The 15,242-nt window shown below is 39.7% G+C and overlaps 1 protein-coding gene across 1 annotated transcript in view; it reads right to left on the bottom strand.

The window, feature by feature from the left end:
- The window catches only part of LOC117914359 (O-fucosyltransferase 1-like), a 55,818-nt gene that overhangs the window by 27,564 nt on the left and 13,012 nt on the right, over positions 1-15,242 (bottom strand). The window contains 2 exon segments of the mRNA XM_034829666.1: positions 8,390-8,460; positions 8,597-8,675. Coding sequence (XP_034685557.1) covers positions 8,390-8,460; positions 8,597-8,675 — 150 coding nt within the window.

Raw genomic sequence — 15,242 nt, 5'->3', positions numbered from 1 at the left:
GAGAGGAATGCCTTTAAAAGCCTCGATGCATGAGGCCCAGAAAGAGGAATAGAAGTGAAATAAATGTCACAACCCCTTTGTCGTCCTTCACTTATCCTAAAAATTTTGGCATTTCTCTCTTTCCACACAATCTAAAGCAATGCATGACAAGTTATTTTCCAAAAGGTTTTGCCTTTAATGGAGCTCTCCAAACCCCTATATGAAATGATCATCTTATCGCATTTACTCCCGGGTAATTACCCAATCAATCCTGATTTGTCTATGCCAAAGCCACAAAGTTGTCAAACAATGCAAAAAGAGATGATCAATAGACTCTCAACTCCCCTTACATAAAACACACCAATCAGGTTTAAGAGATTTAAAAGTTCTTCTCAACTACAGCATGTCGTTAGTATTTACCTTATTGTGTGCCACTTACCAAGCAAAGGCCTTGATCTTGTATGTAGATTTCCATATAAATTTGGCTAAGGAGAAAAAAACAATATTTGATATATTAGACAAAATCATGAAGAATGATTTAACTAAGTATAGTCCTGAAGAGATCAATGACCATGCTCTCGCATCTAGGGTGGATGAAAACAAGGGCACACGAGTGAGGGATGACATGAGTCTTTCCACCACCACAAATCCTCCCAAAAACAAATTCTCACCCCGTCACCCACCACAAAATGAGTGGAACCGGAAAAAACCTAGAACACCTATGCATTAACCTTCCAAGGACACCTATGTGACCATTTGACTATAATGTTGTGTATCCATCATAATGTATCTCATAAATGCTTAAAAAGACCTGATGCCAAAGGCCAAAATTTTCCCCAAGGAACCTACACAACCATTTCCCTAAGAGAGCACAATTCCCCAGAGAGATCATCCCAAGTCCTAAACCTCCATACTCCTCAGGCTTACACAATAGATCCCGACTAATAAGATGATCTTTTTTACCCTCCGCAACTCCTAACCAATGAAAATCTCCTTGCAATTTCCCAATCTTAGATGCTACTGACTTTGGAATCTTGAAAAGAGATAAAAAAAAATAGTTAAGGTGTGGACCAAGCATGATTGAATTAGAATAATTTTACCATTTAGAAACAAAAAGGTCTTTTTCCATCCATCCAGTCTCCTCAAGATCCTATCAATCACTGGATCCCAAAACGCAACTGCCTTTAGATTCCCCTTCATGGAAGACCTAAGTAAGTTAAACGTTAATCACTAATAAAGGGTGCCATCACAAGAACTCCTCCTTGTAGAAAATACATTATTGACTAGGTCCTTTGATAGAGGAGCTCAGCTGTGTAGAAGAGTGTGGTGTCCAAGTCTAAGGGGAGAGCAGAGCTAAGTGTGAGACTAATGAGGTTAGACCTATCCTTATGAGACATATCCAATCTTCCAAACCTTTTCAAGGTCATGTTTGGTTTGAGAAGGAATCAAAATATCACTCCTAGAATTCCTATGTTCATGATGTTAGGATAGGAAATCCAAGTAATTGATATGGTACTTGTATTCCTATGATCCATAATTGAGTTCAAATTCATAATTACATATTACGCATACAAACTATCCCATCTTAAGAATGAAAAATTAAAAACAAAAGAAAATAAAAACACACATGACAGCCCAAATCCAATATTATACAAATTCTCTTTATGTCTATGGCCTTTCTTCCTTCTTCTTCTTTTTCTTCTTCTTTTTCTTTTTTGATAAGCATGCCTTTTTTTCATTCCATTTTTTGTCTAACATGGTTGAATAATCATTTGAAGAATTATCAATTTGTATCAAGTTTGATACAAAATTTATTTTTTCTTAAATGGATATATTTAGAACTAATTTTTTTTTATTTTGACTCAAAAATAAAAGAAAATTTAGAGAATCCTATTCATCTTCTAGTGCTGGTTCAAAATTTCAAATTTGACCAAAAATATTTTTCCATAAGAAGAAAATAAATAATGTCAAACTCCTCATCCTACATTTCTCTAACAGGATAAACGTACAGATCTGGAGAGAGAGAGAGAGAGAGAATTATTCTTGTTATCCCTTTTATCTTTTTTTTATTTTAGATGCTATGAAAATATAAAATAGGAGAATTAATTACCTAACATAATGAAAAATCATGATTATATGTATTATATCAAGCCACATGACTAATTTATTTTAATCATTTTAAAGATACATTACAAAATTAATTAAGTAATCTAATGAAAAATTATTATAGAAGTCTTGTTGCATGGTGATAGGGTGTAGCATGACAATTATGGTTAGGGATCCATCCAAACCTCTTTAATTTTCAATTTGTACATTTATTATAAATAAAATTATTGAAAATTTTGATAAACACTAATTTATATATAAACTAAAGCAGAATGATCAATAAAATAATTTCCTACTCCAATTCCTAGTAGTTCCAAAGATTAGTCTAGGAGTACTGATTCATGGGATATCAATTCTTGGAATTAGCTCTAAGGCTTCTGTATTCTCATTCCTCATATTCCATGAACCAAACAGGGCTTAAAGTTTGAAGTTTGATTCAAATTTTATTCAGACCCAAGATTAGGAGCTTTCAAGTTCAAATATTAATAAGTTGATTTGTTTTGGAGGACAAATTGATATAGGCTTGAAATTCAGCCTTGATTGATTTAATTCTTCCAAGACTGATCAAATTCTTGAAACTCCTCTGATTGTTCAAACATTTGTTGGTACAACTGAGCGAAGTGAAATCTTTTTTTCCTTTTTCTTAATTCAATTGGGATAAGAACTCTACTCAATACAACCCCACACCTCTCCAAAGTCCATGCAATCTATTTGAACACCTTTTAGGGCTTACTGCAATAGAGATTTTCAGAAGCTTTGAGATTAAGAGAAATACATTCTTTCCTTTCAAAAACCTATAAATTCTTTGTACCATTGCTTAGTTCTTGAACATATTTTTTAGAAAACCCTCAGAAAAAAAAATAATTAAAAACCATCTTGAATTAGAGCTACTCATGAGAAGTGAAGGTTCGCAAGAAGAAAGGGCTTTATGGCAACCATTAAGAAAAGCAAAGATTCATGGGATTTGAATTAGAGAATTTACTATGAGGAATCAGGAGGTGAAAGCATGAATAGATTTGCAGTGTGAAGAGGAGTATTAAAAAACCAAGAATCATAGTCTAGATTGGATCACAACACACCTTGATGGTAAGCTTCTGACGTCCAATTTGATGGATTCAAATTGGCCTTAGGTTCCCCTATGCTTTTTATCCAAGGATTTCAGCGTTCAACCTATATAGTGCCTCTCATATTCTTCATGTCCTTTATTTATGTTATATATTCTATATTTTAGCTGGTTAGAGAAGCAAAGATTCATGAGATTTGAATTAGAGAATTTACTATGAGGAATCAGGAGGTGAAAGCATGAGTGGATTTGTGGTGTGAAGAAGAGTATTAAAAAACCAAGAATAATAGTCTGGATTGGATCAAGAGACACCGTAATAGTAATCTTTTTTTTTTTTTTTGATAGGAAACGACAAAGGAATATATTAAAAGAAAAATGAAGTACAAGAGAAGAATGAGAAATCCTTCCACCAAAGAAAACTAAACAACAAGAATACGAAAAACAAGTAAATACAAAGTAAAAACGAACAAACTCTCTAGACTAGACAAACCTAAAGGAATTACATACCGCTAGCCAATCAAGTTGTAACACAATAAGGGGAGTCCCCTTAAAAACCTTGAAACAAAAAGCCCAAAGAGAAGCAAGGAAATGAATAGAATCCCAAAGATTCTCTGAATTCCTTGCTTTATCCTAAAAAATCCTCGCATTTCTTTCCCTCCACACAACCCAAATTATAGCTATACAAGCATCTTGCCACAAAACTATCCATCTCTTTGATAAACCAAAGCCATTGTAATTGATGGACAGCATGTCAAAAATGCTCCTTAAGGGAACCCAATCCATCTTGGCTAACTGAAATAATCTGTGTCATAACCCCATCGTCAAAGAACAATGTAGGAAAAGATGATCAACTGATTCTCCATGCCTCATGCACAACTTACAAATATCAGGACTAAGAGCTTTGTAGGGTCTTCTTAGTTGTAGCAAGTCATTTTTTTTTTTTTTTTTTTATAGGAAACGATAACGGAATATATTGATAAAAAGAAGATACAATTAGAAGGATGAGAAATCCTCCCACCAAAGAAAAACAAGACTACAAGTTGTAGCAAGTCATTAGTATTTACCTTCTTGTGTGCCACCAACTAGACAAAGGACTTGACTTTGAAAGGGACTTGAGATTTCCAAACACACTTAGTAGGGAAAACTGGAGGAGAATCAGAACATTGGGATAAGGCAAGAAAGAAAGATTTGACTGTGAAAAGCCCTGAAGAAGATAAAAACCAGGATCTCGCATCTGGAACCGAAAATGACACATGTAGACAATCAAGTGACCGCATGAGGCCTTCTAAATCTTCTATCTCAGGATTGTATAGGTTGCGTCGAAAGTTAAAGTTCCATGAAAAGAGATGAGTAGATTCTAGAATTGAAGAAATATGACTATTTTTATCCGTGACTACTCTAAATAGTTTTGGATATTGAGAACCCAAATGTTGATCCCCCCACCACAAGTCTTCCCAGAACCGAATTATTTCCCCATCTCCTACTACAAATCGAGTAAACTTGAAAAACTCTTAAAAGACTTGAGCAATAGCCTTCCAAGGACAATGATGTGACCATCTGACTATAGTGTTGCCATCCCATCCATTGGAGTGTGGTCCATAAATGCTTAGAATAACCTTATGCCATAGAGCTGAACCTTCCCTAGGGTACCTCCACAACCATTTCCCTAAGAGTGCGACATTCCTTATAACTATCTTCCCAAATCCCAAACCCCCTTTTGCCTTCGGCTTACATACTACATCCCAACTAACAAGATGATCTCTTTTACCTTCCCCAACCCCTAACCATAAAAAATCTCTTTGCAATCTCTCAATTTTTGCAGCCACTGAAGTGGGTATCTTAAACAAGGAAAGGAAGTAGCAAGGCATGTGGGTGAGACAAGATTGGATAAGAGTTATCCTACCTCTAAAAGATAAAAAAGCCTTTTGCCACCCATCTAATCTTCTCGAGATCCTCTCAATCACAGGATCCCAAAAGCCACAAGTCTTGGGATTTCCTCCCAAAGGGAGACCCAAGTAGGGTATAGGCCACCCAGAAACCTTGCAATCAAGCAATTCGGCCAACTTAGAAAGATGATTCTGTTCAAGATTGATGCCATAAATATTACTCTTGTCCAGGTTAACTTTAGGCCCAGAAATATGCGCAAACACTAGCAATAAACTCTTGAGAGAATGCAAATCTTCCTCCCTAGTGTTAGAGAAGAAAATGGTACCATCTGCAAATTGCAAATGGAACACCTTTGTTCTGTTCCTACCCACCCTAAAACCCTCCAACAAATTTCTTTCCTCTGTTCTCAATAACATCCTGTTCAGTACATCTGCGACTAAAGTAAACAAAAAGGGGGATAAAGGGTCACCTTGTCTTAAGCCTCTGGATGCCTTGACCCACCCTTTAGCGTTCCATTCACTAAGACTGCAAAAGATACCGTGGACAAATAGCCTCTTATCCATTTCCTCCATCTAAGACTAAACCCCTTCTTCTCCAACACATGATCCAAAAAATCCCAACGCACATGGTCATAAGCCTTTTCAAAGTCGATTTGGAATACGACTCCTTCCTCCCCTGATCGTCTTTTCTCATCCACTATCTCATTGGCTATGAGAACTGCATCCAATATTTGTCTCCCTTAAACAAAAGCGCCTTGAGTAGAATGAATAATTTCGTGTAGTACCCCTCTTAGACGCCCTGAGAACACTTTGGCTATTATCTTGTAAAGACTAGTGATCAAGCTAATAGGTTTATAGTCTGATATTTTCTTTGTCATGCTTTTTTTAGGCAACAGAACTATGAAGGAAGCATTATTGCTTTGATTGATAATCCCGCTACTGTGGAACTCTGCAAACACTCTCACTAAATCCTCCTTGATCACATCCCAACAATCTTGAAACACTGTAATGGTAAAGCCATCAGGACCCGGCACCTTATCCCTATCCAACTGAAAAATGGCCTTATAAATCTCTTCTTCAGTAAAAGGGGAGTCCAACCTAGATGCACTCTCTACAGATATAGGGGACCAATCTAAGCCTTCAACTCTCCAAGACTCTCTAGTAGGACCTGAGTAGAGCTTTTCAAAGTAAAGTAAAATCTCTTCTGTGATGCTCTCTAAATTATTCAACACTAATCCTCTTTCATTCTCCAACACCTTGATAAATTTCCTATTTCGCCTAGCATTAGCCACTTTATGATAAAACCTTGAGTTATAATCCCCTTCCTTTACCCATTTCACCCTAACTTTTTGTCCCCAATGAATTTCTTCCCTCAAAATTAATTCCTCTAACTCCCTTTTTCTTAAAGCTCTTTGAACTAAAAGTTTAGACCCCCTCCTTGCTCAATGGCATCAAGGTTAGCTATTTCATTCAGGATGCTTTTCTTCCTTTCATCTAGCACTCCAAAAGAAACCTTATTCCACTCTTTCAAATTGGCCTTCACAAATTGTAATTTCCTCATGAACCTATGACCTTCCCACCCAGTTCCTTGAAAACCTCTCCACCAACTTTTAAAGCACTCTTTGAAATTAGGATGTTGCATCCACATATTCTCAAACCTAAAAGGTGTTGGGCCCCACTTGAACGGGTTGGTTTCCAAAACAATCGGCCAATTTGAGGAAAGGATTGCTCCCCACTCATTTGAGTAAAGAAAACGGTCCAATCTTTTACACACAGGAGTCTCTTGCATGTTTGACCAAGTGAATGGTGCATTCCGTAAAGGTGGATCAAGCAATTCACATTCTCTTATAAAATCATGAAAGTCCTTCATGCTTGAAGTTAGACTAGATCCTCCCAATTTGATGGATTCAAATTGACATTAGGTTCACCTATGCTTTTTATCCAAGGATTTCAGGGTTCCACCTATATAGTGCCTCTCATATTCTTTATGTCCTTTATTTATGTTATATATTCTATATTTTAGTTGGTTAGAGAGGCAAAGATTCATGAGATTTGAATTAGAGAATTTACTATGAGGAAGCAGGAGGTGCAAGCATGAATGGATTTGTGGTGTGAAGAGTATTAAAAAACCAAGAATTATAGTCTAGATTGGATCACAGGACACCGTGACGGTAATCTTGTAACGTCCAATTGGATGGATTCAAATTGGCCTTCGGTTGAGTGTTGCATAAAAAGTGAACACAAATCTTCCTAAATATTTTCTATGACCAAAAAATGAACAAAAAATAAGGAATATATATACACGCCAGTTTGGCAACATGTTCAAAACATATCTCAAAAAATGATTTCTGCAAACACTTCTTAAAAATAATTCTCAATTGTTTTGAAGAATAAAATTCTATTTGGAAACTCAAATATGAAAAACAATTTTCCTAGCTTAGTTTCTATGAAAGTACTATGCCCTCATGTATATTGCAAACAAAAAGTACTTTCTATATTTTCAATTATTTTTCAGAATACTCTTAAAAATCACCTGAAAACACCTTAAATTTGTTCCCAAAAAAGATCTGTTTTCAGAACAAGTTCTCAAAAGACTGTTCTTAGTCAAAAATTAATTGTGTTTTTTTAAGTTAGAAAACTGTTTTCTATTCTAAAAAACAAGACACCTCTCGGATATGTTAAAAAGATCCCAAGACACCCTAAAATTCAATTAAATTTAAGTGAAGACATATTCCCCCTCCCAAGTCATCAAGCAACTTCTTAGTATAGAAGATCATAAAATCACTCTTGACTTTTAATGACCACACTCTTGAGCAAATTTTAATTTCCTAATCCACTATTTAAAACAACAAAAGCAACAATAACAACAAAAGGAAGAAGAAGAAAGAAAAACTATGGCACACTTCACAGTTTGTGCACAAAAATTCTTTAGCACATCTTTCTAATCACTCTAGATGGTGTCCTTATCACTGCCTACCTGTCTCTTTACTTACACAAATTCATGTTGGAAATTAAGAAATATAATTAAGAAGCAAGCATCTGCTTGACTTGTGGCCACAGTATTAGCAATTTTTTTTTTTTTTTAAGAATCGAGGAACCTTCCAGCCCTAATGACTCTCCATAGGTACCTAAACCTCTAGGTGCTGACTACCCCACAACAACCAACACCGGGTAAATTTAGGGTATCATCAGTAATAGGATTCGAACCTGAAACACTTCCCAATGTTCGCCCTAACCAACTAGGTTACCTTGGTAGGTTGGCCACAATATTAACAATTGAAAAATAACAGAGAACACATGTTAATAATATGATATAGCATATAAAATAAAATAAAAAAAGGAATCAGGTACTAACCGCAGTGCGTTGTTGATTTAAACCACCATTACAACGAACTCGCAAATAACCATTGCTCTCACTTGGTGGAGCTAGCAAAATGAAAAAATAAGAAACCCAAAAAAATGCACACCTTAAAATCAGAATTTACTAATAATAATGGGTTTTCTGCATAACACAACATCATTCTGAAAGAGCATAATTACTGAGAAAATGAGAAGTACATACAGGGCCAATCAGATCGTGGAGCAGAGGACGGCCTCCAACCACTAGAATCAGCAGGTCCCCAAAGTGCTTCCAAGTCAATCTGTTTAAACATGGAGAATGAATAGTCAGTTTTTGATACATGCTACTGACAGTAAAGATAGTGAACCACCACTAGCAATTAGAAGCTAGAAGAGTGGTCTAAAGTTGAGACTCTTTTCTTGTGGTCTTGCGAGGAGATAGGCTATTCCATTTTTCCCTTTTTGGATTTTGTGGACAGGATGGGAATTGGCTAGCTTAGATGAGGTGTTAGCTTATTTTTTAAGTGTGGCTTGTATACATTGTGCGTATAGGGGTTGAGACCCCCTTTTTTATTAGGTGCATTTTGCTCTATTTGTCTATCCAAAAAATTAAATTCAAAAACATAGACAAGGTAAGAAGAGAAATCCAATTGTGTGAATATGAAATCATATTTGTGCCAGGATGCGACTGCAGTAATGGACATTTATACTGCTCACAAGTTCATATTATGTACTCTTGTAAAGAGATTCCATACAAAAGTCTAACTGTGAACTTGTTTGTGAAAAAATCACGAATACAACATGGACGCATCTATTCAGAATTAAAATAAGAATTAACAGTGTGGTTCTTACAATTTCTGAACAATTTAACATCTATTCCAATAATATGCATTCAATTGCAAGGCTAGCATGTCATTCATTTGTTAAGAGTAGCAGTAACTTGAAGGAAAGTTGACTTCTAACTTAACCTTTACAGTAAACCTGATACATCAACATTCCATTTAATGTTTCATAAAAGCAATAGTTCACAAATGGAATTCCCATGCAAAACTACAGAGCCATCAGTTTTCCCCTCATTAAAAAAAAAAAAAATTACCTTCTATCTCTGAATAAATCCATAACTGTTGCATACTCCAGTCATGGAGGAATTCCATATGAATACATTTAAAAACATGGATTTGGATCTGGCCATTAAATTTCTACTTCCAAGCAGTACAGAATCTAAAATAACAAGGTACACCTGTTATTCCAAATCCAATGACAATAAATTTTGATATCCTTAGCACTCAAAATCCACATTGGTTAAAGTCTTACCTAACAAAAGATGACAGAATAAATTCAAATCCAGCCTTCAAATTTATACAAATTCAAAAGTGACACACAGGAGTTCCATTAGAGACATATTTTCATTTCTACATCACAGTTTAATTTAGCATATTCAAGCAATATCACTACTAAAACAATTCTTTAGAGATGAGCACTGCATCTATTCTAAAAGTCCAAGCCATCCTTTTTGGAAATTCAAAGAGGGGGTATACAGTTTTTTTTTTTTTTTTTTTGATGGATAAACAACAATATATATTAAAAAAGGGCCAAAAAGCCACAAGTATACAGGGGGTATACACAGAAGCCCAAAACAAGAAACTGAAAGAAGAAAGGGGAGTAACCTCGCCCACCCTCAAGTGGCCGCAAGCCACTCCAAAAAGCCTAAGAGAGAATAAGATTCCTCTCCAATGTACACCCTAGCCCAACTCCACAAATTACATACAAAAGAATTTTTGAATAGCTAACGACCCCCCCCCCTCCCCCCCTGAAAGCTAACCTATTCCTTTCCTTCCAAACCGTCCAAAATATGCACAACGGGATGGAATTCCAGATCTTTTTCCTTTTTTTCCCCACAAAAGAGCCCCTCCAACTAAGTAACACCTCTTTAACAGACTCTAGGAACACCCACTGAACTCCAAAAATGGCGAGGACAATCTCCCAAAGAGTCTTAACCACTATACAATGTAAAAGAATGTGATTCGCATTTTCCTTTTCATAGCCACACAAAAAACACCGGTTAGGGAGCTGCCACCCCCTTCTTTAAAGCCTATCCAAGGTGAGGATCTTCCCCCACGAGGCTTCCCAAGCAAAAAAAGACACTGTTGTTGGGACCTTGTCCATCTAAATGCGTCTATTCGGGAAGGCGCAAACTGAGGAGCCAATCAGCATTTTATAAGCACCCTTAACCCCAAAAGCACCATTGCCCTCCCCTTTCCAGCTCACTGAATCCTCCTCAGGAGAAGTCCTGAAGTCCCTCAGCAAATTCAGCATATCTCCTATCTGATCCAGCTCCCAATCATTGAAATCTCTAGCAAAACTAAGATTCCAACCTCCTTGACCAAGGCTAGAGTCCCACACTTCACTTACTTTGGCATTCCTATGACCCGCCAAGGTAAACAGCTGTGGAAAAATTTGGGACAACGCCTCATTACCACACCACTTATCCGTCCAGAACATTACTCTAGTCCCCTTCCCTACCTTAAATTCAATGCTATCCTAGCACCAATTAGCCTCCTCCATGATCTCCTTCCACACTCCCACTCCAAAGGACCCACAAACTTCCTTAGTCCTCCACCCACACCCCTCTTGACCATATTTCACCCCAATCACCGTTTTCCAAAGGTTATCCTTCTCATAGGCATATCTCCATATCCATTTACCCAACAAGGCTTTGTTCAACAAGTCTATCTTCTGGATGCCTAAGCCACCCTCCTCCTTTGGGCTGCAAACCACCTTCCAGTTAATTAAGTGAGCTTTCCCCTCCAAGCTTCCCCCCCCCCAAAGGAAGTCTCTTTGAAGTTTTTCAATCCTTTTTGCAACAGACTTAGGAATGCGGATAATGGATAGGAGGTAGATGGGTATGCTGGCCAAAGTGCTCTTGATAAGAGTGATTCTTCCACCCTTCGAGATGTATTGTCTTTTCCACTAGGCTAGTCTTCTTCTCATTCTCTCTTCCATCCCATCCCAAGATGAAGAGGTTTTATGGTGAGCTCCAAGGGGCAGCCCCAAATAGACAGTGGGTAAAGCCCCCAATCTGCATCCTAGCTCAGCCGCCAACTCCTCCAGCTCATCCACTTCCCCAACAGGAATTAGAACACTCTTAGCAAGATTAATTCTAAGACCGGAGGCCGCCTCGAACCACGCTAAAATCCAGCTTAGATTGGTTATTTGCTTTCTTCTAGCTTTGCAAAAAATGATTGTGTCATCAGCAAAAAGGAGATAGGAGACGGTTAGCTCCTCACCCCCTTTCCCCCGAAGCCTGCAGCCGGAAAGAAAGCCCCCCTCACTAGCCCTTCTAAGAAGGGTGCTAAGCACTTCCATACCCAAGACAAAGAGATAAGGAGAGAGAGGGTCTCCTTGCCGCAACCCCTTTGAATTCAAGAAAAAACCAGTAGGCACCTCATTGATTAGGATGGAGAACTTGGCAGTTGAAATACACCACCACATCCAATCCATCCAACGAGACCCAAAGCCCATCTTTAGTAGCACTTTCATAAGAAACTTCCAGTTGATGATATCATAAGCTTTTTCAATGTCCAACTTGCATATCAGCCCTTTCTCTTTTCTTTTGTGTCAATAATCAATCACCTCATTAGATATTAGAGAAGCATCCAAAATCTGTCTCCCTCTCACAAAGGCATTTTGGTCTACTGAGACCACCCTATCTAGCACCTTCTTCAGCCTATTCGCTAGGACTTTGGCCAAGAGTTTGTACAAACCCCCAAGCAAGCTGATGGGCCTGAAATCCCCAAAGTCTTCAGCACCTCCTTTCTTAGGGATAAGGACCAGAAAGGTAGTGTTGAGACATTTGGCAAAAGACCCATGCTCATAGAATTCCTTGAACAAATTCACCACCTCCTCCTTCACAAAATCCCAACATGCTTGCCAAAAAGCCACTGTGAATCCATCGGGGCCTGGAGCTTTGTCTCCCTTCATCTCCATCAAGGCAAAATGGATTTCCTCCTCAGTAAAAGGCATCTCTAAGTCTTCAGCTTCCTGGGAATTAAGTTGATTGAGATGCAGCCCCTCAATGTCAGCTCTCCACCCTGGCTCTTTTGAGAGTAAATTCTAAAAAGCGTTCACAATCCCCTCCCTCACCTCCTGATCCTCAGTCAACCACTCCCCATTAATCATAATCCTATCCAGGGAGTTATTCCTACGGTGGGCATTAGCCATCCGGTGAAAGAAACCAGTATTCCTATCCCCTTCCTTTAGCCACAGCTTCCTTGACTTCTGCCTCCAATGGACTTCTTCCATAAACACCCATTTATTAAAGGCATCCTTAGCTTCTTTTTTCTGCTCAGTTTCTGCTTCAGACAGGCTCCTCTCGCATTCCACTGCAGCCCAATACTCCACTTGCTGGAGGGCTGAATTTTTGTTGACTTCTAGCCTTCCAAACACCTCCCTATTCCAAACTTTAATTTTTTGCTTCAACACCTTCAGCTTGGAGGCCAATCTGAAACTAGCCCTTCCTCTCACCTCAATCCCCTGCCACCACCCTCGGAGAAGACCTTTAAAATCATCCACTTTCAGCCACATATTCTCGAATCTAAACGGGGTAAGGCCTCTCCTCATCCCACCACCCATCATCAAAATAGGAAAATGATCAGATGTAGGTCTATGCAATTTGCATTGGGTGACCCCACTAAACATATCCAGCCAATGCTGGGTCACTAGAAACCTATCCAGTCTAGCCCAGGATTGATTGTTCCTGCCCCCACTCCAAGTGAAAGCACCCCCTTGCATAGGAAGATCAAGAAGTTCTAACTCATCAACAGTCTGGGCAAAACTTCTCATAGCACCAGTCAACCTTCCCTGCCTACTCCTTTCCCTCTGGGACAGGGTGACAATGAAGTCGCCCCCTAAACACCACGGATCGTCCCACAGGCCTCTGATCGCCCCTAACTCTTCCCACAAACAGTCTCTATCCTTTTTGAAGAAAGGCCCATACACACCAGTAAAGATCCAAGTTAGCCCATCTTCCACATTCCTGATCCTACAAGAAATTGAGAACTTTCCCACCTCCATCTCCAGCACTTCCAGAGACCTTTTATCCCAACAAATCAGCAACCCTCCCGCAGAGCCCAAGGCATCCAGGGCCACCCAATTTGACCACCTACCAGAACCCAAACTTCTCACCAGACCCTCCGACAATATCTGAATTTTGGTCTCCTGAAGACAAAAAAGATCCACCCTCTGACTCCTGATCACAGCCTTTATAACCCTTCTTTTGGAACTGTCGTTGGCTCCACGAACATTCCAACTTAAGAGTCTTAGCTTCATTTAACTTCCATAATCTGACACCCTCTTGCTTGCTCTCCACCATTTTGCTTCTTCCCCCCTTCATAGTTAATGGAACACTCTAATCTTTTCAGTTCCCTTTTGAACTTACATTTCTCTAGAAGGTTTTGCTATGAACTCTTTCCCTTCTCTTTCGAATTTTAATCAAGAAATCCACAATATCTTTCTCCAAACCTTCTGTCGAGAACCCTAAGAATGTACTAAACTTGGCCAGATCACTTTCCTCCCAGCTGAGCTCCCCCCATGCCTTAGTTTCTCGTGGCACTATTTGATCAGAGCCCATCTCCCTTCCAAGAACTTCAGTTCTACTTTTGTTGACCTCCATCAAATCCTAGCATTCGACAATCTCACCCATAGGGGCTCCGTACCAATGAGTATTTGAAGCGGATTTTCTCCCTCATCTCGCTCCTTTTCATCCCCAGAAAGGTCGCAATACTCCCCCAATGGAGTCTGACCGCAAAAAGAAGAAGGGAAAGAAAATGGCCCAGAAACCAAACATCCAGACTGAAGAGAAACGCTTTCGTACCTCAACGCTTCCTCAACAAGGGCGAGATCAGTCTTCGATCTCTCATTGTAGAGGATCTCTGCCTCACACAGCCTGCGCAGGCCATCTTTCTCCCAAAACAGGGGAATTTCAGAGAATGGGCTCCTCGAAAGGCTTGGGCCAGAACTCTTTGAGAGAAGGGCCTCACCAAAATGGTCACTGGACTCCACCAAAGGGCTTTGACCATCGTCTGAACACGCCGGTCCAATACCCTCTGAGGTCTTCCAGGCCTTGGACCGTCTGAGATCCACCAACTCCTTTGGCCCAAGGGAATCCTTAGGAGAGGAAGATGGGTCTAGACCCTCAGGCCCACGAGGCTTCTCCAAGATGCCCAGCTCGAAGGGCCCGCCCTGCGCTCTCACCACTCCCTGGGGCCCTAAAGGCGACCCAGCAAGCCCCCGAGAACAGTCCATGGATCGCCCCAACCCGCTTGTCAGCCTCCGCGTCCCATCCGCCAACTGCGTCTGGTCCTCGAGCCTTGGGCCCCCTTCAGCCTCCATCACGCGCTTGCCCTCGCGTGACTGAACCTCACCCTCTACTTCTCCAACTGCTTCGAAGGGTTTCCCCCTTTCTTCAGTCGACAGCGCTCTTAGCGTCGGCCTGGTCTCCCACCACAAGGCTAAAGAATAGCAAATATTCTCGACCCAAATTTCCACCATATTAGGGATTTTCTCACCTTTAATCTTTACCAGAATTCTGGCCCACTGCAGCTCCTCCATCCTCTCCGTTTTAGCGTCGATGTCCAAAAATCTCCCACACTCCTCTCCTATCTTACTCAGGATATCCTGATCCCATAAGGAAATGGGTAGGCCAACTAATCTCACCCAGGCCTCTCTCTCTTTCTCTCCCTCCATCAGACATCCCGTCATTTGGCTCCACTTCTCCAAGCGCATGACGAAACCTCCGACCGGGACTTCCCCATCTTTTAGGGCTTTCTCAGCTTCTGTTATCACCTCAAATTCCAATAACGCCTTGCCAT

The sequence above is a fragment of the Vitis riparia genome, chromosome 5 (assembly GCF_004353265.1).
Source record: "Vitis riparia cultivar Riparia Gloire de Montpellier isolate 1030 chromosome 5, EGFV_Vit.rip_1.0, whole genome shotgun sequence".
Taxonomy (NCBI): Eukaryota; Viridiplantae; Streptophyta; class Magnoliopsida; order Vitales; family Vitaceae; genus Vitis; species Vitis riparia.
Note: the sequence above shows the minus strand (reverse complement) of the source record. Positions and strands in the feature narration are given on the sequence as shown.